Source organism: Paramisgurnus dabryanus, chromosome 10, assembly GCF_030506205.2.
Source record: "Paramisgurnus dabryanus chromosome 10, PD_genome_1.1, whole genome shotgun sequence".
In the NCBI taxonomy this organism is placed as follows: Eukaryota; Metazoa; Chordata; class Actinopteri; order Cypriniformes; family Cobitidae; genus Paramisgurnus; species Paramisgurnus dabryanus.
In genome coordinates this window covers 3,177,543-3,202,284 of record NC_133346.1, presented here as the reverse complement: position 1 = coordinate 3,202,284, position 24,742 = coordinate 3,177,543, and the positions used below count along the sequence as shown (strand labels likewise).

The 24,742-nt window shown below is 36.8% G+C and overlaps 2 protein-coding genes across 9 annotated transcripts in view; one reads left to right on the top strand and one right to left on the bottom strand.

Moving 5' to 3' along the window:
* The first annotated feature begins 18 nt into the window (after window positions 1–18).
* On the top strand, window positions 19–17,988 carry pargl (poly (ADP-ribose) glycohydrolase, like). Of its 6 annotated transcripts, XM_073815994.1 has the most exons (18): window positions 10,703–10,975; window positions 11,651–11,767; window positions 12,169–12,438; window positions 12,534–12,620; window positions 12,721–12,749; window positions 12,783–12,894; window positions 12,983–13,054; window positions 13,144–13,230; window positions 13,838–13,998; window positions 14,089–14,198; window positions 14,500–14,572; window positions 14,649–14,724; window positions 14,902–15,049; window positions 15,344–15,422; window positions 15,678–15,786; window positions 16,674–16,782; window positions 16,863–16,991; window positions 17,625–17,988. In XM_073815994.1, the coding sequence occupies exons 2-18, from the start codon at window positions 11,657–11,659 to the stop codon at window positions 17,732–17,734; spliced, it is 1,872 nt and encodes a 623-aa protein (XP_073672095.1). In that variant the 5' UTR covers window positions 10,703–10,975; window positions 11,651–11,656; the 3' UTR covers window positions 17,735–17,988. The 6 variants fall into 6 exon arrangements, with proteins under 6 accessions (XP_065119001.1, XP_065119020.1, XP_065119028.1 ...); XM_065262912.2 differs by having other exon boundaries at window positions 10,704–10,975; window positions 12,721–12,894; XM_065262929.1 differs by lacking the exons at window positions 10,703–10,975; window positions 11,651–11,767 and adding an exon at window positions 19–170 and having other exon boundaries at window positions 12,721–12,894.
* ogdhb (oxoglutarate dehydrogenase b) overlaps window positions 17,896–24,742 on the bottom strand; it is a 25,256-nt gene continuing 18,409 nt past the window's right edge. For all 3 annotated transcript variants that reach the window (XM_065262887.1, XM_065262870.1, XM_065262879.2), the window contains exons 16-23: window positions 24,614–24,741; window positions 23,945–24,123; window positions 20,122–20,193; window positions 19,905–20,030; window positions 19,679–19,751; window positions 19,428–19,591; window positions 19,110–19,264; window positions 17,896–18,924 (exon numbers count right to left, since the gene is read on the bottom strand). In XM_065262887.1, the coding sequence (XP_065118959.1) occupies window positions 18,804–18,924; window positions 19,110–19,264; window positions 19,428–19,591; window positions 19,679–19,751; window positions 19,905–20,030; window positions 20,122–20,193; window positions 23,945–24,123; window positions 24,614–24,741 (1,018 nt within the window). In that variant the 3' untranslated portion in view covers window positions 17,896–18,803. The remainder of the gene's footprint in view (window positions 18,925–19,109; window positions 19,265–19,427; window positions 19,592–19,678; window positions 19,752–19,904; window positions 20,031–20,121; window positions 20,194–23,944; window positions 24,124–24,613; window position 24,742) is intronic.

Sequence of the window (24,742 nt, the reverse complement as noted above, 5' to 3'; positions counted from 1 at the left end):
AGATCATGGGGATGGAGGTGCTCTGTCGGAAGAAAGAGAGGCAGTTTTTTCTCTTTCTTGCTGGCTTTCTTTCGTTCGTTCTCTCGTTTTTGTCACTCACCCCCTCATCGCCCTCCCCAGCTGACTGACTTCCCCTCGAGCGCGAGACTCGATCAATGGATCGTCGAGCCGTGAGTAAGGTTTACGGATGATATTTAAATTTGTATTGTGTGGAAAAACTTTGATTATTTGTTCGGTAGAATATCTGTAATATTTAATTTTCAGTAAAAATCTTTAAAAAAATATGAAAGATGAGATGAAAAAAATACCTAGACTATATTTAGGCCGTTTCTCAATCCGAAAGCTGCAGCCTCAGGAGGTCGCATATGCAGGCTGCATACGTCATCAAGCCTGGTTTATTTAAGTAAACTGAGCATTACATTCGTAAGTCATGAGCATATTATAACAATTTACGTTTAACTAAGAATAATAGTCAACTTTATAATTGTTAATATTCTGAAATAAGACAGTCTTGGTGACGTATGCAGCCTACAAATGTGACCTTTGGAGGCTGCAGCCTTCGGTTGAAGAAATGGCCATTGGATAAGCCTTTAACATCTAAATATGAAAAAAGTCGTATTTATCTGTCTATATTTTATGTATTTATTTTTGTACATATCATAGATGTAACAAAAAACATAATTTGCAAAAAAATATGTATAATATTATATTAAGCACAAGCATGATAAAATAATACATTTTCTTCCTGTACTTTTAAATTGATTGTGAAAGCATCAAATTATTTTACAGTAACTTATTTCACTTGTAAAATAGTAATATTTTAGGGGAAAGGATCAGACCAAATTTAATTTATGATAGACATTAACTGCATGTGACAACTGAAGATGGCGCCATTGTGGCTCTAGTGCTTGTTTTTTGGTTATGTAAACTGTTAGTGAGTGCAGAAGACGCTTGAGCCAAAATGGCACGCTGTTATATAAATGTTCGGTTAGGAGAATTTGGCAGTCAGCCTGTGGTAATGGCATTATTTGTCAGACCACTGCAATTACACAACATTACACCTGATCTACTCAGATTTTTTGAGAAGTGATAGACAACACTATAAATAAAAAAGGTACAGAATAAAGCCCTTGTGTAAAATGCTTTCTAAAGAAATTAGATTCAATTGAATGTCTGCTTGTTTAATGAATAAGGCCTGATGTGTTTAAGGGCATTTTCAAATCATGCTTTACAACAGCAGCAGTGTCTGTTGTCCTCTACACAGAAGTGGGCAGTGAAAGGATAGATTGGTTCAGACTGGTGCACATCTCACAATACAGGGGTCAGAGAAGGGCAAACTCAACTTCTCCTAACCCCACAAAGCTTAGATGTGGACCGCATTCTTTTTCTTCGTTCTTTTACTGCTTGATTTAACATATTTATGATGTCATTTTCAAACATAGGAAAACTTTTATCTTTCCGTAAAATGAAACAGTGTTTACTTTTGTAACATCATGTATCCAATTTTAAAAGGAAATCTAAACCTTTTGGGTAGAGAGTATTACATTTTGATGAAAACATCATGATGAAAACCAATCAGCAGCGTTGAAATATGGTTGAAATAATGTTACTTCTTGTTTCAACGTTGAAACAACGTTTATACAACGGTTAATGCTAAACGGTTGCAAAAGGATAATAAAAGGCTTAAAAGGAAATATAAAACTTTTGGGAAGAGAACTGTATTACATTTTGACAAAAGATGATGAAAACCAATCAGCAGGCATATGACCGACCTTCAACGTTGAAATATGGTTGAAATAATGTCAGTTCTTGTTTCAATGTTGATACAACATTTAATGCTAAATGGTTGCAAAAGGTTAATAAAAGGCTTAAAAGGAAATATAAAACTTTTGGGAAGAGAACTATATTACATTTTGACAAAAGATGATGAAGATCAATCAGCAGGCATATGACCGACCTTCAGCGTTGAAATATGGTTGAAATAATTTCATCTCTTATTTCAATGTTGAAACAATGTTTATACAACGGTCAATGCTAAACGGTTGCAAAAGGTTAATAAAATGCTTAAAAATAGGAAAACTGTAATCTTTCCGTAAAGTGTTTACTTCTGTACATCATGTATCCAAGTTTAAAAGGAAATATAAAACATATGGGCAGAGAACTGTATTACATTTTGATAAAAAATTATGATGACCAATCAGCAGGCATATGACCGACCTTCAACGTTGAAATTTGGTTGAAATAATGTCATCTCTTGTTTCAACGTTGAAACAACGTTTATACAACGGTTAATGCTAAAGGTTAATACAATTTTTAAAAATAGGAAAACGTTAATCTTTACGTAAAGTGTTTACTTCTGTACATCATGTATCCAAGTTAAAAAGGAAATATAAAACATATGGGCAGAGAACTGTATTACATTTTGATAAAAGATTATGGAAACCAATCAGCAGGCATATGACCAACCTTTAACGTTGAAATATGGTTGAAATAATGTCAGTTCAGTTCTTGTTTCAACATTAATACAACATTTAATGCTAAACGGTTGCAAAATGTTAATAAAAGGCTTAAAAGGAAATATAAAACTTTTGGGAAGAGAACTGTATTACATTTTGATAAAAGATGATGAAGATCAATCAGCAGGCATATGACCGACCTTCAGCGTTGAAATATGGTTGAAATAATTTCATCTCTTATTTCAATGTTGAAACAATGTTTATACAACGGTCAATGCTAAACGGTTGCAAAAGGTTAATAAAATGCTTAAAAATAGGAAAACTTTAATCTTTCCGTAAAGTGTTTACTTCTGTACATCATGTATCCAAGTTTAAAAGGAAATATAAAACATATGGGCAGAGAACTGTATTACATTTTGATAAAAAATTATGATGACCAATCAGCAGGCATATGACCGACCTTCAACGTTGAAATATGGTTGAAATAATGTCAGTTGTTTGTTCAACGTTGATACAAACAGTGGTTAATGCTAAGCGCAATATCAATGTTGATTCAATTTGCAAAATCAATGCATATTTCAACTTCTATTTACCGTTAACTCAAAGACCTTAATTCACCCATGTTGAAAGTGAGACGTTGAAACAACGCCGCAATATCAACATCGATTAAATTTGCACAATCAAAAGGGAATTCAACGTTGAACCAACCTTGTCCTTGACGTTGATTCAACAGTGCTGATTGTGCAGGATCTTCCAATTTTAAATTTTTTTGGTGCACATTATAAAAAAATAAAACATTTGCATTTGTTCATTTTGCAGATGCTTTTATACAAGGCACCTTTTGTCTAAGTGGTGGTAAAATGTTATGTAACAATTAAATGTCATTGTTCTCTTTAATTAACATGAAACAAGTGTAACATCACTTTGCTTTGACTTTAAGTTAGCACACAGGGTTGATATTGACTTTAGATTGAGCAGAAAGGACGTCAGTAGTTAAGAGCTGTGAAACAGATGTATTCCAGTCTGACAGCAGTGCTGTGTTTGGCAGAGCTGGTGTAATGTTAAGGTTTGAATTCAGCTTCTGGGCTTAAGCTAACAGTGACAGACATCATTCATCATCTGATTTGTCATTTGCTTTCCTGCTTTTTCTCACCCCTGCACTTTTACATTCGTGATTAACCCGCACACCAGTACGGATTTGCATCCGTGTGACGTACGTTATCACCGAAAAGGCCACCACGATTGAATCAGTCTTCCATTTTGTTCCTCGCTTTCGTGTGGCGAGATAATTGATATTCCACTCTCATTCCTGTCCTGTTAAGATCTCACAGGGCAATGAGAGAAAAACGGGAAAAGAACTGCCCTTAAGACACAGAGTCAATAAAACAGGCACTTTACTACGCTGTGAGGGAATGGGGTCACGCGACATTCGTGTTTCAGAGGGGTGTGACGTACGTGTTACACGTGTAACAGATGACAGGCATTCCTAAATTCCTGTCACGTTCACTGACACACCTGACTTTAGGAACCCTGTGTGGTTTTAAGACTAAATGTTTGTTAAGTATCAGACCGGAGGCGTGAAGAACTCGTATGCTGTTCTCACTCCCCCCTGTTTTTAGTGGTACACCCCACGCCAATGGCAAGAACATATCATGGGAATTATCCAGCAGAGAGAGATGGAGGGAGGGAGGGGGAGAACGCAAGAGCGGAGCTGCTGAGGAAAGAACAATAGAGCTGCAGTGTTGATGAGCATGACTGAGCACTAGTCTGGAGGTTTGGGGCCAGACGAGATCTGTACAGAAACAGTGCAGTATATTCTTTGTCAGGTAATGAGAAACACAAATTAAACACAACCATCATCACAATCAACTTTAACTCTGTGCCTTTGTAAAGTTTTCAATCTATTTAGATTCATGCATTATGGTGCATTCAGGCTATACATTTTTTTTATCAGTATGTGTGTTTATCAGACCAAACACAATGCTACATTTACATTTATGCATTTTATTCAAACTTACAGTGGATTACAAAGTTTACATTTTTATATGTGCATGTTTCCTGGGTTCAAACCCATGACCTTTTGCACTGCTAATGTGCTGCTCTACCACTGAGCTGAACATGGGAACCAAACCCACCATGCTTTACCAACTTAAAGGTGCAGTGTGTAAATTTTAGCTGCATCTAGTGGTGAAGTGCTGGTGAATTGCAACCAACGGCTCAGTCCACTGCTTACCCCTCGTTTTTTAACCACATAGAGAAGCTACGGTAGCCGCCACCGAACAAACAGTAAAAAAAGTTTGTCCGTTAAGGGCTTCTGTAGAAACATGGTGGCACAAAATGTTGACTTCCATGTAAGGGGACCCTCGGTATATGTAGATAAAACCGTCTCATTCTAAGGTAATAAACACATAACGGTTCATTATGAAAGGTCTTTATACACCACTGATAATATAGTTTTGTATATTATTTTGCATTTCTGTCCAGAGATCCTTCTTAAAATTACACACTGCACCTTTAACTAACTTACATTTATGTTAAAGCTGTCAAAAGATTAATTGTGATTAATCGTGATTAATCACATACAAAATAACCGTTAATTTTTGCATAATAATATCTGTGTTTGTGCACTGTATTTTGTTTATATAAATACACACACATGCATTTATATATTTAAGAAAAAATATATATATATATAATTTTTTTTTTGTTACTTTAATGTATGTGTATTTATATATACGCATAATAATTACACAAAAATATATTATGCAAACTTTTATTTTGTATGCGATAGGCCTGCCCGATTATGCGCGAAATCATAATCACTATTATTTACCGCGACTTTTCTATGACTTTCAACATGCATTTAACCTTTTTATTAAGTAAGTGTTGCCTTACAAACACGTTGGTCCAGCAGCACACAATTTATTTTTTTCTTGCACAATAACCTTGATTACTTTGATTATCTTGTTTTTTGTAATTGTTAAAAATAAAAACAAAACGATTAATTGCACAGCCATACTGTAAAAAAATAATGCATAATAACTTATAATAAATAATGATTTAAAAAATAAAAATATTACTTTTTAGTCAGTAAAAATATTACTTTTTAGTGCTCCTTACTTTTTAGAAAGTTTAACTTGAAATTTTAAACAATTGCATAAATTGCTTGAAATTCTATGTAATACTTACTTTAAAAAATGGATGCAAAAATGATGCACTATGTTTTTAAGTAAATCCAGCCTTTATTTTTTTTGTGTAGTTTGCGATTAATCGCAATTAATCTTTAATTGTGATTTTATCCAAAGCGACTTACAGTGCATTAAAAAGTATAAATTTTATTATCAGTATATGTGTATTCTGGGTTCAAACCCATGACATTTTGAACTCTACATTTTTTTTAATTTTCATGCCATTTTCACACGATGCACAATTTATAGGCTATGGATGTCAAGCTTGATAAAATAACACTACAGTAGTCTCCAATTTAGTAATGCATTATATTCTCATATCTTTTCATATTATTTTTTTACAGTAAATATCTCTTTATATTTTTAATAGTTGTGGTCATTACTTAATGGATATTCTTACTGTCATTGTTAAAGGGATAGTTCATCCAAAAAATAAATTATTTAACTAACACCATTGACTTCCATAGGAAAGAGAATAGTATGGAAGTCAATGGTGCCCAAAAACGATTTGGTTACAAACATTGGTCAAAATATCATCCTGTTTACCAGAACAAAGAAATGCATACAGGTTTAAAACAACATGAGGGTGAATAAATGATGACAGGATTTTTATTTTTGGGTGAACTATCCCTTTAAGCACCAGTACAGCAAGACAGATTCCTTATACCCATCGACGGTGGAAATAAAGGTCGACTTGAAAAATCTCAGATGCATTATATCAGACAACAACACCCAACCAATAACATTTGGATGTTGAGTTTTTCCAATTAGATTAGATACAGTGGAGGTTTAAGTTGATCTACGTTGATACCAAGAAAAGGGAGGTGAGTAAATAATTTCTGTGACGAAGCGGTTCCTGTAAAAGTTTAAACGTTCAAGGAGATCTTCGTGATAAGTCTTTATTAGTTTGCGTGTACGAGCGAGCGTCATTTTGAAGTGCCTGCCTCGCTGCATGCGTCCAGCGCAGAAGAGGAGGGGGGTAAAGTCAGACTTATGCTCAGCAGCTCCCTGTTGCCCTGGAAACAGGTGCTGAGATTCTTTTGGCTTTTTTTTTCATTTTTCTCCTCGCTATCGATGTCAATGGCACCTCCCACAGGCACCCCTCCCCCCCGACCTGCTGCATCCCCCCAGCCCATATACTGCAGTCATTTAACAATGTCACAGGCTAGAACAACCAACCCCCCCCCCAGACCCACCCACCCCCTTCTTTCTGCACATGCTCGAGAGCCACATCACCCACTGTATCAGGGTCAAACAGCTCTATGCCATTGATCCTGTCAAATCAAGCTTTTCGGCACGGCGGTAGAGTTGCGGCATCAATCTGACCCCTAACTAATCTCCACACATACGACCGCCCTGGCAGATTGCGAGGTACCACTGGCAGCCCTGCCCGTCTTTGTGTTCCTATTGGTGGAGCGAAGAGGATACAGACAAAGAGTAATGTGGCTGCCCCCCATCCTACCTGAGATGACAAATGCACAAGCTGGTACATCAGGGCTGATGTTTACTGTGTGTTTGACCATCTAGTCTCTATTTTATTTTAGTGCTAGAGAAAGCATGAAATCGTGTTATCCAGAAAGCACGCTGGGAATCGTTTGATTTCATCTTCTGGCCTTTTTAAGTCAACATTGTTGTTTAGCGGGGCGCTCGCTGCATTCCATTGCAGTGACTTCTCCCTAGCCTGAAGAGGAACATTCCTGAGAAGTGGCTGACCGACAATAACAGTCGGCAGCTGAAGGGGGCAGGATCCGTTCGGGAGAGTTATTCTTTCCACCCTTGTTGTCCGAGGCCACGGTACCGAAAGAGCAAAAACAAGAGCTTGTACCTCATCTTCTGCATTTGCATCCTTTTGATCTGCGGTTCTCAGAAGGTCACGCGTCCTTTCTGATGGGCTGCTGGAGAGCAGGGAAATAAAAATGCTAAATGCAAATAATAAATGAAGCCAAACCATATCGTAAAAATAAATAAAGGGAGGAGAAATTCCTTCCATATCTTTTGATTGTTTAGTAGATGACATGCATTAGTCACTTGATAACATGGCTAATACTATAATAACAGTGTTATATGGTATTTGGCTGTTAAATTACTCGCTTGCTTTTACAAAATGGTTCATTTTCATAGTTATTTATATTTTTGCTTTCAGCAGACGCTATACAAAGCCACAGTAAAAAAAATGCAGCATGAAGTTAAAACAACTTGGTTTTGCAGGTCAATTTAACATACTAAATGAAAAAAAAAGAGATTAATTGCACAGCCCTAGTTTGCGATTAATCGCGATTAATCTTTTAATCATGCTTTTATCCAAAGCGACTTACAGTGCATTAAAAAGTATACATTTCATCAGTATGTGTTTATCCTGGGTTCAAACCCGTGACATTTTGCGTTGCTATTGCAATGCTCTACCAATTGAGCTATAGCTTCATTTGCATACTATTTCAAGTTTTGACCCAGAATAGTTGACATAATGTATAAAAACTACAGTAGTTGAAGTCAAAAATATTTGTTGATTTGACAAAAATTCTGCATGTGTACATGGAAGTGCATTTTTATCAGAATGTGTGTTTTCTAGGATTCGAATCCACTACATTTGCACTGCTAACACAATGCTCTACCAATATCAAAAGTGTCTGAACATTGCATTCGCAGTTTAATGGTTGTGGGTTTGATCCCAGGGAACCAGATATACACTGTAAAAAAATGCAGCATGAAGTAAAAAAATCTTGGTTTTGCAAGTCAATTCAACATACTAAATAAAATCAAAAACTGATTAATTGCTCAGCCCTATTTTGCGATTAATCGCGATTAATCTTTTAATCATGCTTTTATCCAAAGCGACTTACAGTACATTAAAATGTATACATTTTATTATCAGTATGTGTTTATCCTGTGTTCAAACCCACGACATTTTGCATTGCTATTGCAATGCTCCACCAACTGACCTATAGCTTCATTTGCATACTATTTTAAGTTTTGACCTGTGAATAGTTGACATAACAAATAAAAACTAGTTTAAGTCAAAAATATTTGTTGATTTGACAAAATTTCTGCACGTGTGCATGGAAGTGCATTTTTATCAGTATGTGTGTTTCCAAGGATTCAAATCCACTACATTTGCACTGCTAACACAATGCACTACCAATATCAAAAGTGTCTGAACATTGCATTCGCAGTTAACAGTTATGGGTTTGATCCCAGGGAACCATACATACATTGTAAAAAAATGCAGCATGAAGTTAAAACAACTTGGTTTTGCAAGTCAATTCAATATACAAAATAAATAAAAAACGATTAATTGCATAGCCCTAGTTTGTGATTAATCGCGATTAATCTTTTAATCATGCTTTTATCCAAAGCGACTTACAGTGCATTAAAATGTAAACATTTTATTATCAGTATGTGTTTATCCTGTGTTCAAACCCGTGACATTTTGCGTTGCTATTGCAATGCTCTACCTATTTATTTGCATACTTTTTGAAGTTTTGACCTGTGATAACTTGACATACATATAAAAACAAGTTAAAATTGTTTAACTTAATTTGTTAAAATATATATGTTGGTTTGACAAAAATTATGCATTTTTTTTACAGTGTACTAATAAAATTGTATTGTTTAAATGCACTTAATGTAAATATTACATCAATTATTTTGCTTGTTGTTGGGCCTCATTGTAATATTAATAAATTACAGTATTTCATATGTAATGTTGAGGTCCTGACACAAAACACACCAGAGGAAATATCTTATCAGGCAGAATTTATTGTCACGAGACTGGCCATCAAGCAAGTGTTGTCATATTAGAAATATGAAGTCACCTGAGGCACCATGTGTTGTATGAAGCTGGTGGGTCACATGTGCTCCCATAACTCATACAGACAGTAACGGCCACATCAACAGCAGACACAGCAATTGAAAAGGGCATTCTGTCTGTCTTTATTTCTCTATAGCCTTCCTAATTTGAGAAGTTTAAATAAAGTGTGTCAGCTATCAAGAACGAATACCTGAGATATGTTAGATAAATAGAATTAGGATTTTACACTATCAGGACTCTGCAATTATATTATAAAATATGGTAGCCTGGATGTTGAGGTTATTATAAGGACAAGAAGCTTAGGACAATAAGCCAAATGTGACAGGTTGGATGCTGCGGTAGGCTATTAAAAAAATGTCTAAAATTGAACAAATCAAAAACATTTGTAGGGAAATAAAATAGTACCTGAACACAGACACGGGACAGTTTATTAAACTAATTTAAAATTGCATTTACTTAAGAATATACATACATAGCTTTTAAATTAATCATTTTAAGTGCCCAACCAAATTTTTTTTAATGTATGAATTATCTAAATTAAACAGATATCTGTTAATAACCAAGTGCAATAACTGGAGTTTGGCGCCATCTCTTGGTTAATTAATGAATACCGGCAGTCCCTAAAGGTGACACACAAAAAAACCAATTTGGTCATTAATATAAATTAGGCCATGCTGACATTTCTAGAACAACTTTCTGTAGTGACTGTACATTCAGCTAAGAATCTTTATAAAAACTCAAAATTGAATCTTTACCCTATAAATATTTGAAACAATACGAAAATGTAAATGTCGCTTACCCGTGCAAAATTCGCCTTGAGCGCCCTCTGGTGGATGAAAAGCGATTGATAACAGTCACGAGATGAAAGTTGACAGATTTTTTTTAAGTTGACAGACAGATGCACTAAAATGATCATCTGTGAAGACGTTTAGCACGAGGGGAAAACAAAATTGAACAGATATCTGTTAATTTAGTGCAAAAACTGGAGTTTGGCGCCATCTCTTGGTTAACTAACGAATAGCGGCAGTCCCTAAAGGTGACCCAAAAAACAATTTTGGTAAAGACGTCATATCTCATGAATATAAACTAAGTCATGCTGATATTGTTAGGGCCACATTCAGCTAAGCATCTTTATAAAAAAACCTAAAAATTAAATATTTACGCTATAAATATCTGAAACGGTAAACGTAAATGTAAATGTCGCTTGCCCGTGCAAAATTCGCCTTGAGCGCCCTCTGGTGGACAAAGAGCGCATGATAACAGTCACGTGACGAAAGGTGACAGACAGATGCACTAAAATGATCCTCTATGAAGACGTGTAACTCAAATAATCCTACACTACAAGAGAAAAACAGCATAATATAACTTTTATTTCCGTTTGACATGCGCGTGTTTTTCCTGCAGGTCACACCTCGTAATTCCCGTCAGCCGTATTAGGTTTGTTTCATTCTCGTGTGATTACTTTCACTCTTAATGTAGAGTCAACACAACTACCAAACAGCACCACCTTTACAGCCAAACAAGTGAGTAGATAAAACTATATTAATTTGTGCTGTTTTAATCGGTTTAAATAATTCATCTGTAAATTACATTCAGGTTGTTTTTAAAACCAGCGCAGTTTAAAATAAAACGAAAGTGAAAGGGTTACAAACATTACAGCTCTCTATATTGTGCATGCATGTATGTATATAAACGTTTATGAGAAGAAATGTAGTATTTAAGTATTTCTGTTGTGTCAGATTCACAGTGAGTGACGTCTGTGTCCCTACATTTCCCCCAAAATACTAGTATTCCCTCAACAACATTAGTAACTGTATTGTAAGGGGTTTTCCGTACAAAAAATGTCTGCTTAAAATTGTACCTTTAAGTAATCGATATTAAAGTACAGCAATGATACCAGATGTTATGGGATTATTCTTAAAAATATTCTAAAGTACACTGAAATACCAATTCATTAGACTTCATGCGGCGCCGCGAGAATTGACAGTCGATGACGTCAAAGTACCGCGAGAGCGATTCGAAATGAGACTTCCGTATGAGTTCTCGAATCGCTCTCGCGGTACTTTGATGTCATGTGCCTGCCGCTTCACAGTCGAACACACCTAAACTCTTTTCTTAATTAAAGGGACAGTTTACACAAAAACGAAACCGTTGTCAATGTGATTTAATTTCACACATTGTCTTTATTTGTTCTTCAGATCCAAATGCAGATTTTTAAAAAAATGTTTGGGGTTTTCTGGTCACTATGGGAGTGGATGGTGACCACAACTCGTTCCATATATTTAAAGCATCACGAAGTCATACAGAAGGGTTTGGTAAAAAAAAACTAAAATATAATCTATTATATGATTAAAATCTTGCCCTTTGCCTCTCTTTTAGTGCACATCTCTGTGTCTGAACTATTTTAGGGGTTTCCTTTTCAATAACATCCTACAAAAGCTACAGAGTAGCCTATAAAGTGCTCTATAAATACAATACAATACAATTCAAAAGAAAGTATAGGAGTACTATTCTTCAGGTAACTTAAAATATAAGTAGAGTATTTAACACCTTTGGATCCATTTGAAGTGTTTTCTGGTTACTATGGGAGTGCATGGTGCCTCGGTCACCATCCACTCCTATAATAACCAGAAAACCCAAAACAACACTTCTGCATTTGGGTTCTGAGGAACGAAGAAAGTCATTCAACGTCATTCAATGGTTTTCTTTTGGCTAGATGTCTCACAACGACAGTGACCAGGTTAAAGCGTGTTTGGATCACACCTCAAGCAGTCCAAAAACCGAACAGTCGGCTGCAGGGACCTCACGGAAGACCTCACAAAGTGAACCTATGGACATTGGGTCTGGTCAAGCGTCTTCCGATTCATGTGTACGAGCGGAGGCTGTGAGCTTATCAAATCCCTTCAGGATGTTCAAGAGACTTCAGGAGTGCAGCAGGAAGTGTACAGAGATGTCTTACATTAAAGACCACACAAATCTGATAGACGTAAGACTGCATTTCAACTTGTGTTTCGGCATGTTACTGTATTTTGTCTCATAATGTAGCGTATGAATGTTTGCGTTACTCATTTGTCTGAGCAGATGCAATGGTTTCGTGAAGGTATAATTTCACCCAGCGATGGGACTTACATGTGGGACGCTTACCATGTGAAGTTACCAAATATGTATGTGAGTACACTGAAAACATGCTTGTCTTATTTTATGCATTTAAAATCAAAATAATTTATTGCTTATCAGGTTTTATCCTACTTCTATTTTCTTCCCGTAGCCATCTGCCGCGAGCCACAGGACTCACCCTTCTCAACACCAAGAGTCCCACAAGAATCACCCATCTCATTACCAGGGGTCCCACAGGACTCAATCTCAGCTTTCTCGATGGGAAGTCACCTGCAGAGCACTAAAACGGCTTACCAAAGACAATTTCTCTATTGGAGATCTTGAGGTACTAAAATAAAACACAGTTGTGAATGTTTATACGCTAACCTAGTCCAGCTGTCATATAGTCTGATCTTTTCTTTGTCTGATTGTAGAACTCAATAATGTCTTACAATTCTAGCTACAGAGGCAAATGGACTTTTGAAGTACTTCAGTATTACTGTCAGGTAAGTTAATCATATTTAACACCGGAGAAAAGGTCATTAAAAATGTGAAAGTAATTGTTTATTTATTGATTTATTCTTTTGCTCCATAGAAGCTGCATAAAAACGAAAATAATCTGCCAACAGTGATCCCTAAAATAGCCAAACTAGCTCTTGATTTACCTGCACTCATTACCCGGGTATGCTTTTGTCCTTTTTCCGAATATTCGGGTAACAGTTAAAGGAATAGAACATCTAGTCCATGTTTTACTCACCCTCAAGCCATCCTAGGTGTTTATGCCTTTCTTCTTTCAACCAAACACATTAGAGTTATATTAAATAATAGTCTAGCTTTAATCAGTTTTATAATGGCATTGGATAGTGCCCCATTTTTAACGCTTAAAAAAAGGTATTTTTAAAGATAAAAAATTGGTATTCATCCATCACAAACTTTGAATGACATCTAATATGGATTACTTTTTAAAGGATGGATGAGGTTTTGGAGCTTTAAAAATGGGGCACTATCCAATTCCATCAAAAAAGCTCCAGAAATTATTTAATATTTTTCTGACTGTGTTTGGCTAAAAGAAGAAAGTCATATACACCTAGAATGGGTTAAGGGGGAGTAAAATATGGCTAAATATTTATTCACTTTTGGCTAAACTATTCCTTTAAGAGGTATTTGCTATATTGCAAAGTGAATAGTAACAAAATTGAAGACCAAAGCATGACAGAATTGTGAGACCCAAAAAATCATCCAATACAGAAGACATGTCATATTTTTCTATGTTTGTCCTCTGTATTTAGGGCATCCCCCTTCTGAGACGTCATCAAAATAAGGCCATAACTTTGTCTCAGCAGCAGATATCATGTCTGTTGGCCAACGCTTTCTTCTGCACCTTCCCTCACAGAAACGACACTAAAGCCGGATCAGAATATAGCAATTTTCCAACCATAAATTTCAGCAGGTCAAATAGATCGCAGGCGACACATTACGTATATTGTACATTTTGCTCTATCTGTCCGCTTTGATAATAAATGTTATTCGTTTGCCGTAGCCTCTTTGGTAACACTCCAAAAGATCATACGAAAGAAGTCCAGAAGGCAGAGAAACTACGTGCCATACTTCATTACTTCCACACCGTGACAAATGAAGATCAGCCACCAGGTATTAAATCTAACACCTTTAACTCATACATCTGTGAAAGATATAGATTTAAAAGTATAAACTATATAAGCCAAAACCAAATATATTGGATATAACAAGATTGACCTGGAAGTCCCACCTTCTAGTTAATGGTGATTTTAGTGATATCGGTCTTTCACCATTTAAGTTGATAGGACTTAAAGACTGAAAGAACTGCTTGGAGGCATTGCAAACTTGGGCACCTAGTGGTGCGACTTTGCCTAAATTGGGGTTGACAGAGGAAATAAAATTTTTAAGAGGTCACATTTATTTTCTTTGACAGAGGTAAAACCTGATGGATTGGTTACATTTGAAAGGATCTGCATTGATCCAAAACAGCTACCAAAGTGGAAAAGGTAAGTCGAGATTGCATGTAGTCAATAGCAAGCTACACAACTCAACATGCTTCTTATCAACTCTGTTTGACTTTAGCGAGAAGAAAAAACTGGGAGATCTTCACATCACTTCAGAAGGGTCCATTGACAAAGAAGGCGTAGGGATGCTGCAGGTTAGTTTTGTTCAGACAGTTTTGTAATTGCTCACATGGTAAGCCAGATCATTTTACGAAAATATTTACGATTGCTTGAGCATAGTCATCACCAACTCCAAATTGACCTCAATGCGAGTGCAGAATCACATTGTGTTTGTCATTTTTCATCTGACTTTGTAATCTTGTGCTGGTCAGGTGGACTTTGCCAATAAATATATTGGTGGTGGAGTGTTGGGGGCAGGACTGGTTCAGGAGGAGATCCTCTTCCTCATGAGTCCTGAGCTTATCGTGGCCAGACTCTTCACAGAGAAACTGGATCATAATGAATGCCTCCGAATTACAGGTACTATAAACAGTAAACAGACACATTTAAATTTTGTCAGCCCCCTTCTTATCCTCATGTTGCTTCAAACATAAAAGGTTTTTTTTTCTGTGAAACAAAGCCCTGCTATCACTACAGCGTCCGGGGAGCAATGCGGGACAGCTCATTCGCAAACATCAATCGTACCGGCAACTTCCGGTGTCTGGTACCATTAGGCAACATGATGTGTTTTAAGCAACATGAAGGTAGAAGGTGTTTAAATGTAAATGTTAAGTTGATCTCGAACTTAAACTTTCGTTTATAATGTCTTTTCAGGGAACCAGATATACAGCATGTATTCTGGTTATAGCAGAAGCTTTGAATGGGCAGGTCCACACAATGACACAGTTAAAAGGTATATGTTCATAATAAAAACATGGATTTTCTTTGGTCATTTTGCTCATCAAGAAAAAGCATCTTAATTTAAGAATGTTCAGATATTTTTACTGAAAACAAGAAAAAAATTCTTAGTATTTGTCTTAAATAATTTTTTGCAGTGTATTCACTAGAATTCTAGTATTTGTATAATTATCAGCATAAGCTTTGAAATAATAAGTTTTGAAGATCATCAAGCCTCAAAAAAAACTTTCAACAATTCTTTGATTCACAGAGATGAGTGGAAAAGACGCAATCGTCAGATTGTTGCCATTGATGCTCTGCAGTTCAAAGACGCAAAGGAACAGTACACCGAAGAAAACATTGCTCGTGAGCTCAACAAGGCCAGTTTCTTTTGGACATTTCTGTTTGCAACATTTAAATTCATTTTGACTAATTTCGGTAAAAACGTGTTTTCTATACCAAGAAAGTGACAGGATGAAAACCACTATTTTCTGTTACAAACTTTACATAGCATCTTTATCTTATAATAAAATAAAAAATTCAAATTAATAATTAGATTTTCAAAGATTTATTATAAAAACGGATAATTTTTTTCTATTGAATTTTAATCTATTGAATCAATATATAAATGTGCATTCATCTTTGCCATGTCATATTCTTTTAGTTGACTAGTGGTATACACGGATTAAAAAAAAAACATTAATGGCATTAATCTAAACATTTACTTATTATTATTTATATAATTAACACCGTCATTGCTGCTGTCATCCTTGGGACATCGTTGCTGAACTTTTTTGACAGCGATCAGCTGTAAAATGTTTTGGTTCTGCTCGATTTTCTTTGACTTCGAGTAAAATAATGTAAAGTATTTCATAAGATCACCTGGAGTCAATCTGTTACAATGACAGAAGCTTGATGTCGTGTGAGAACAAGCAGTAGTCGACATTTTTCCTTCACCCGAGTGCGCTCTCGTCTAAATTATTTGATTTACAATGCGTTTAATGGTGCGCTGTGATTAAGTGGATTTATTGCATTCTGCAGAGAAGGAGTGGCGTTTATTGCGTTTCGGAAAAAGGGAGAAAAGATTACAGAATAACACGGCGAATATTGGATTTTGCGTAAAATGAAGAATAAAATTTTAAAAACTGACCTGATACAATACCGATTTTGGCAGTAACTCATTTTTTTTCAAAATGGCATTTATCGCAATTTGGAACAAAACTCTTCACATTAAGAGCTATTTAGGCTAATACTGTAACCGTTACAGGCATTCGTGGGATTTAGGGGAGATCCGGGAACCCCTCGGGAATGCCTTCCGGACATCGCCACAGGCAACTGGGGCTGTGGCGCCTTTAATGGCGACCCCAAACTCAAAGGTAATGAAGACGTACATTCGTCTGATCTCAGATGGCTTGTGACAAATGGACACAATAGCATTTGTGTTTGTTTTTTAAAGCTCTCATTCAGCTGATGGCCGCCGCAGTGGCTGAGAGGGACATGGCTTACTTCACTTTTGGCAACCGCAGTTTGGCAAATGAATTGAAAGACATGCATCGCCATCTGAGAGAAAAAGGAGTGACTGTAGGTACGTACAAACACTTTTAAAGGTTGTGAGGATACATCTTGGAACATTTAATGAAATGATGGCGGAATTGAATGAGAAAATTTGTTTATAAAATACACTAGCAAATAAGTTCAAAAATCAATCCATGATAAAGAGCCAAACTACAGTTTTAAGTAGTGATGCACCGATGTATCGGCCACCGATATTTATCGGCCGATTTTTGATGAATTTGAAACCATCGGCATAAGCACGAGAAAGGCCGATACAGATTGTTTGTTAATTAACTGCATAAAGAAATCCATTATATGCAAAAAAAGAGTTAATGTTGTTAATAAAATAAATGCTGAATAGCAAAAACCACCTTTGAAGGTTGTCATGCTGTCTTATTATATTTCTTTTAGCTTAATTTGTGCCTCTCTTATGATGTTGGTCAGTTGAATGTTAATTAGAACCAATCCATGTTCAGTAAAAATAATTTGATGCAGAAATAAACTAGCTAATAGACCAACTGTATAGTATTGTATACAAGTGTTTAATATCGGTATCGGCCAGAGGTTGTCTGTTTAAATCGGTATCGGCCCAAAAAATCCTATCGGTGCATCGCTAGTTTTAAGAGCAACTTTAAACACGATCTGACTGTTTTTCTCTTAATAGGTGAGCTGTATAAAATGCTGGTGGATTATTCAGGACACAAACGAGAACGTCAACCAAAGGTTGACATTTACAGATTCATCTATGAAAAGAAAAAGCGTAGCCTGCTGTAAACCTGTCCATCTGAATAATGAAGTTACAATACTAATCCAAAAGCTGCTGTACGAAATTCCAGTTTTTATTTTAAGTGTAATGTATAAAAATGGTAAAATTATTCACCTGATATCAGTTATGTTTTTTTTTACATCAAATATTTGCATAAACAAGCGGAGACTTCAGAATTTAAATGCTTTATTGAATGAAACAATGATAGCGTGAAATAAACATAATCCTAGTAAAATAAATATTTTAAGTCTTGGAGAGATTCCTTCAGCTTGCTCAGTTTGTTGTTTATTAAATTACAATAAGATAAAATGACTTTGTCGGTTTACAATCCTTACCAGTGTTCATGATAATTTGGCACGGAGTGTTTAGAGGGCAATGAAGATAACGCTTTCATGATTAGGAAGGGGACGCCTGTACCAAAGAGGCATTTCCAAATACATTCAATAACAAATGCCAAAACACGAACAATATACCGTTTTATAAAAATGCAGGCAAGCTGACTTGTTCCTCTTTAATTTAAAAATGCATGCATGCCCCTAAACGTCCTTATGCTATTTTTAAAACGCGTCTTATTGTTTTATGAACAGTGCATGCATTAGTTTTGCCTATTTAAATGTATTCCCTTTTAAGGCTCCATTTAAACCATCATCAATATGGCTTACAGCAGTGTTTCCCAATCCGGGTCCTCAAGTACCCCCTCCCAGAATGTTTTAGATGATGTCTTCTCATTTAACACACCTGATTTAACTTAGCGAGACATGTTAACCATTCTAGAAAGATACTGATGAGTTGAATCAGTCGTTTAGTTAAAACTTTCTGAAAGGGAGTACTTGCGGACCAGGTTTGGGAAGCACTGGCTTAGAGGAACATGCATACAAACTGTTACCATTTCAAGGAAAACTGTATAGATCAGCATGTTGCATGGGAAAGGAATAACTGTACTTTGGGAATTAGATGCGACAGATCCACTATGGCATTAAAAAGAGGATACCTTGCTGTCAACTTGCCCTCCTATGCTAACAGCAGCGCGAGTTTCCTGATAAACAAGGAATGGAGAAATGGAAAGCGGGTGGATGATTAGGACTGGCCCTGGGATGCATCCAGGTTGAAGGCTGTGTCCAGAAGCCTCTGCAGCTCCACAAGATGAGCTTTCTTGTTCCCGGTGGCGGGTGCAGCAGCAGGTTCTCGGCCGGCATACCTGAGGGGAACATCACATACGTCAGTGTGACTCTTCCGTTTAACCTCATGACAACATGTCCACATCACATTTCAACTTACCCGTGTCTGGGTGTTTATTTTATATTTTAATTAATATTCTTTATAATAATCATTTATTTGATTTGGGGTAAATGAATGCTTCAAATGAATGCTTTGACACTTTACCAGACAGGACGGGTGCTGTTAAAGGTTCTGGTGATGCGAGGCTTGACGTAGTCGTAGTAGCCTTGATTCTTGTGCTCCTCTTGACACCACAGCAGCTTTGCCTCTGGAAATCTCTCCGCCTCTGCTTTCACCAGGTCAAATGGGAATGGAGAGAGCTGTGCCATACAAACATGTGTTAAATAAACATGAATGTGAGAGGATGTTGGGTGCTAGTGCATGGGGTAAAAAAATTATTAAAGGGGCAAGAAACCTTTCCGAACCTAAATAGGCTTTAACAAGATCAAAATCAAAAGTAAATTGGCGAGCGTGTGCAGATACCTGTTCAATGCGGCTGATGGCCACTTTGTCCTCCAGACCTCTGGTCTTTCGCTCTTTGGTAAGGTCGTAGTAAACTTTCCCAGTGCAGAAGATGAGATTCTTCACTCCAGTTGAATTCTGGGATGCGCTTCCCTCCTCAGGTATTAAGCGTCTGAAGTGTGTGCCTAATCGAACCCAAGCACACCAACATTGGATCGTTACTACGTTATTTCCTGCTGGAGAGACATTTCACACACAGCAAAAGCGCTCACCTGGTAACATGTCGTCAAAACTTGATTTGGCTTCTGGGTGGCGCAGCAGCGATTTAGGTGTGAAGATAATAAGCTAGAGCAAAACGACACCAAGGTTAAAATTACAATCACTTATAAGCACAAATAATCACAAGTGTTAGCTACAGATGCAAGTGAATACTACGAAGTCTAGACAGCTCAGTAGGTTTGGGAATAGAGCACACATTCAGGGTTAAATATGTCTCACAGGTTTTCTGAAGGGCAGAAGGATTTGTCTTCTCAGAACATGGAAGAGGTTTGCAGGAGTGGAGCAGTTCACCACAATCCAGTTACAGTCGTAAAGCTGACGAACGGCAAAGTCATCTGTGATTTTCTGTGGGAATAAAACTAGTATTAGTGGCACGGATGACGTACTATGTTATATAAACATTTCAATTGAGCATTTATGAGTTTGACAAAGTTACCGGAAACACATCAGGGTCATCGTTGCACATCTGCAGAAACCTCTCTGGACGAGCGGACGAGTGTTCTGGACCCTGAAAATATCCGTTAAAAAGACATACTGTGTAAGTTCACAGAAAAAAGTAACATTTTACATAAAGAAGATGAAAACGGATTTTTATTGCATTGACACACTTTTTCATATACAGCGGGAAAAATAAATATTTGACACATCGGCATTTTTATCAGTAAGGGGATTTCTAAGTGGGCTATTAACACAACATTTTAGTGATGCACTGATACCACTTTTTTGGAATACGAGTACTTGCATTTCTGTACTTGCCGCTACCGATACCGAGTACTTAATAAAAAAAACATGATTTAAATTTACAGGTAACAGCTTTAGTCATATAATTTAACAAAAAAACAAAGGACTAGTTTTCCAGTTTGTTGTAAACTCTGCCTCTTTGGACAACACAAGAGGCATTAACCCCTTACACGCCGCTCAAACATAGACATTTCTCAGACCGTGGTATCGATTCCAGGTATCGGGGGACTTTTAACGAGTACTTTAGACCAGCAGATGTAGCCATCAAGCCAAATATTGAATTCATAATAGAGGCGTCTAAAAGCTGTGCTCACCAACAAAGGCTTTTCTACAAAGTATTAAATTGTATTCAATACTTATTCCCTGTGTCATTTCACTTTATTTATTATGACTCAACTTGTATACTTAAATGTTCTGATTTCTTTGTATGAATTCAATATTTGGCTTGATGGCTACATCTGGTGGAAATTTTGTGTCAATAGCCCACTTAGAAATCCCCTTACTGAAAAGAAATGCTGATGTGTCAGATACTTATTTTCTCCGCTGTACATATAAAATACACATAGGCTATGTTTACATTAATGCGTTTATCCTTTAAAACGCGTTACTTTTGCTACGTTTACGCCTTTCATCTACACTACATCACCGTTTTCGACCCTCATAAACGGATTCGTTCGCAAACGCTGAAGACCCTGTTTTAGTTTGAGAACTCAGACGTTGCTCTGAGTGTAAATGAACATAGACGGAGTCTTATGTAAACGAACAGCTGATGTTAACGTGACAGCGCATCATTTTCAAAGTAAAAATTATTTTATTCATGTAAATGTTGGTTTGCAACGGAGGTTTTGCCAAAAAATAGTAAACATCTACCAACCAGCTATTATAAACGCTATATCGGATTGTTTTAACATGTATCCTTATAGATAATGTCTGTTTTATATGAATGTTTGAGTATTGTTGGGTTTAATGCGTTTATGTTTTGTTTAAATTTAGTTAGCTTACGAAAGATAGACTGTAATTTTAAACACCATATAGGCGTTGCAAAGGCCAATATGAAGAGAGAATTGTAATGGGTCAGACATTATTTTCCAGTTTAATGTAAGTTTTGTTTGCTACTTTAAAATGAATTTCGTTTCAGATAATATGTCTCTTAATTTTAATCGATGTTTTGTTGATAAGTTTTGTGAATATAAATTAATAAAAACAATAAACTCAACGTCATTAATATAATGCTCGTTTAGGCGCTTGCACATAGCTATTTCTGTGTTGCTAGCGGAGGACGTGCCCGGACCTCGCACAATTATAAAAATTAATGCAATAAGCATTTCTGGTAGGCTAAATTAATACTTGACCTCTTACTATGTTTGATTTAAGTTTGCATTTGGTAAAATTTATTTTTGCTTCAAGTTCGCTACTGTTTAGTACTGTTCCCTTGAATGCTTTCTTTTTAAATCATAAAGACCTTTCTGTTTAGTTATAAAATCAAAATTAACCTATAAATCCTATTAATATGTTGTAGGGGGGAGATAGAACAGTATAAGACTTTCCCAAACACATCTTTATAGGTTAAAAAATAGTGTCTGTTATAGTTGCCAGCAAAGGACCCATGTATGACTTTTTGTCAATATCGCACCCCTAGGCTGCGTAAATGCGCAAAGGTAAGCTATTATTAGAGTAATAAGTTATTTTACACTTTTATGCGCATGCCCAGTTATGTGATTGGTCATGTTTCATGCGTTTATGGTGGTGCATAGTGTGGATGAAGATTCTTTTTAAAATGCCAGTATAAACGAGGATCGTTTTCATTTTAAAATGCCGTTTTAAAACGCAAATGCTCTAATGTAAACATGGCCATATATACAGTCTTGTTCAAAATAATAGCAGTACAATGTGACTAACCAGAATATTCAAGGTTTTTAGTATATTTTTTATTGCTACGTGGCAAACAAGTTACCAGTAGGTTCAGTAGATTCTCAGAAAACAAACAAGACCCAGCATTCATGATATGCACGCTCTTAAGGCTGTGCAATTGGGGTATTAGTTGAAAGGGGTGTGTTCAAAAAAATAGCAGTGTCTACCTTTGACTGTACAAACTCAAAACTATTTTGTACAAACATTTTTTTTCTGGGATTTAGCAATCCTGTGAATCACTAAACTAATATTTAGTTGTATGACCACAGTTTTTTAAAACTGCTTGACATCTGTGTGGCATGGAGTCAACCAACTTGTGGCACCTCTCAGCTGTTATTCCACTCCATGATTCTTTAACAACATTCCACAATTCATTCACATTTCTTGGTTTTGCTTCAGAAACAGCATTTTTGATATCACCCCACAAGTTCTCAATTGGATTAAGGTCTGGAGATTGGGCTGGCCACTCCATAACATTAATTTTGTTGGTTTGGAACCAAGACTTTGCCCGTTTACTAGTGTGTTTTGGGTCATTGTCTTGTTGAAACAACCATTTCAAGGGCATGTCCTCTTCAGCATAGGGCAACATGACCTCTTCAAGTATTTTAACATATGCAAACTGATCCATGATCCCTGGTATGCGATAAATAGGCCCAACACCATAGTAGGAGAAACATGCCCATATCATGCTCCATGCTTCACTGTGTACTGTGGCTTGAATTCAGAGTTTGGGGGTCGTCTCACAAACTGCCTGTGGCCCTTGGACCCAAAAAGAACAATTTTACTCTCATCAGTCAACAAAATGTTCCTCCATTTCTCTTTAGGCCAGTTGATGTGTTCTTTGGCAAATTGTAACCTCTTCTGCACATGCCTTTTTTTAACAGAGGGACTTTGCGGGGGATTCTTGAAAATAGATTAGCTTCACACAGACGTCTTCTAAATGTCACAGTACTTACAGGTAACTCCAGACTGTCTTTGATCATCCTGGAGGTGATCATTGGCTGAGCCTTTGCCATTCTGGTTATTCTTCTATCCATTTTGATGGTTGTCTTCCGTTTTCTTCCACGTCTCTCTGGTTTTTCTCTCCATTTTAAGGCACTGGAGATCATTTTAGCTGAACAGCCTATCATTTTTTGCACCTCTTTATAGGTTTTCCCCTCTCCAATCAACTTTTTAATCAAAGTACGCTGTTCTTCTGAACAATGTCTTGAACGACCCATTTTCCTCAGCTTTCAAATGCATGTTCAACAAGTGTTGGCTTCATCCTTAAATAGGGGCCACCTGATTCACACCTGTTTCTTCACAAAATTGATGACCTCAGTGATTGAATGCCACACTGCTATTTTTTTAAACACACCCCTTTCAACTAATTCAACTACTTGCCCAATTGCACAGCCTTAAGAGCGTGCATATCATGAATGCTGGGTCTCATTTGTTTTCTGAGAATCTACTGAACCTACTGGTAACTTGTTTGCCACGTAGCAATAAAAAAATATACTAAAAACCTTGATTATTCTGGTTAGTCACATTGTACTGCTATTATTTTGAACAAGACTGTATAAAATTTGTAACTTTCTGTAATAATCTGAAAAATGTTATGAGCTCACCATGCCCTCCATGCCGTGAGGCAATAGCAGCACGATGCCGTTCTGCCGGACCCACTTTGCCTGGCCGGGGGATATGAATTGATCGATGATGCACTGGGCTGTGTTGTGGAAGTCTCCAAACTGAGCTTCCCAGAGCACCAGGGCATTAGGACTAGCCATGGCAAATCCAAGCTCAAAACCTGCAAGCACACACAAAACAAAGAACTTGAGCACATGATGGTAGCGTCCAGCCCTCACCTAGACACAATCAGGGTTTCCCGCAGCACTTTTCAGTTAAGGCGGCCCGCCTAAGCTACCGTACCACCTTAACTAGGTCGTCCAAAAAAAAAAAAAAAGAAATTTGCTGCACAAAACGCCGTCAAGTGCATCTCGGAGAATGGTGCAGATGCGCTTTAAACCGCGAGCGAGCACGCGCGTCACACGGCCGAAATGAGTAAGACGTGGTCCGGACCGTTAATTTTAGAGCGCCTGGACTTTTCAGTGCTTGGATTAATGGCATCAGTTTTAAGATTGATGCGGTCATGACAGTGTTGCCCTTGCTTCTTTTTTGTCCATCAATGAAGTGGTATATCGCCCAACACTATTGTCAATGTAGAATGGCTACAAAAAAGCCACAGTGTGATGCAGTTTTTTGAAACAAGAATAAAAGTTAAATATAAAAAAACTCACCTAGAACCCCATATTCAGACAGGGAGCTGTTACACACGGTATAAGGAGCCTGGTTTGGATCCATGTAGTTCATGGGAATACAGGTCCTCTTGTCCACGTTCTGATCGTGTAGCACATGATGCCGATGAC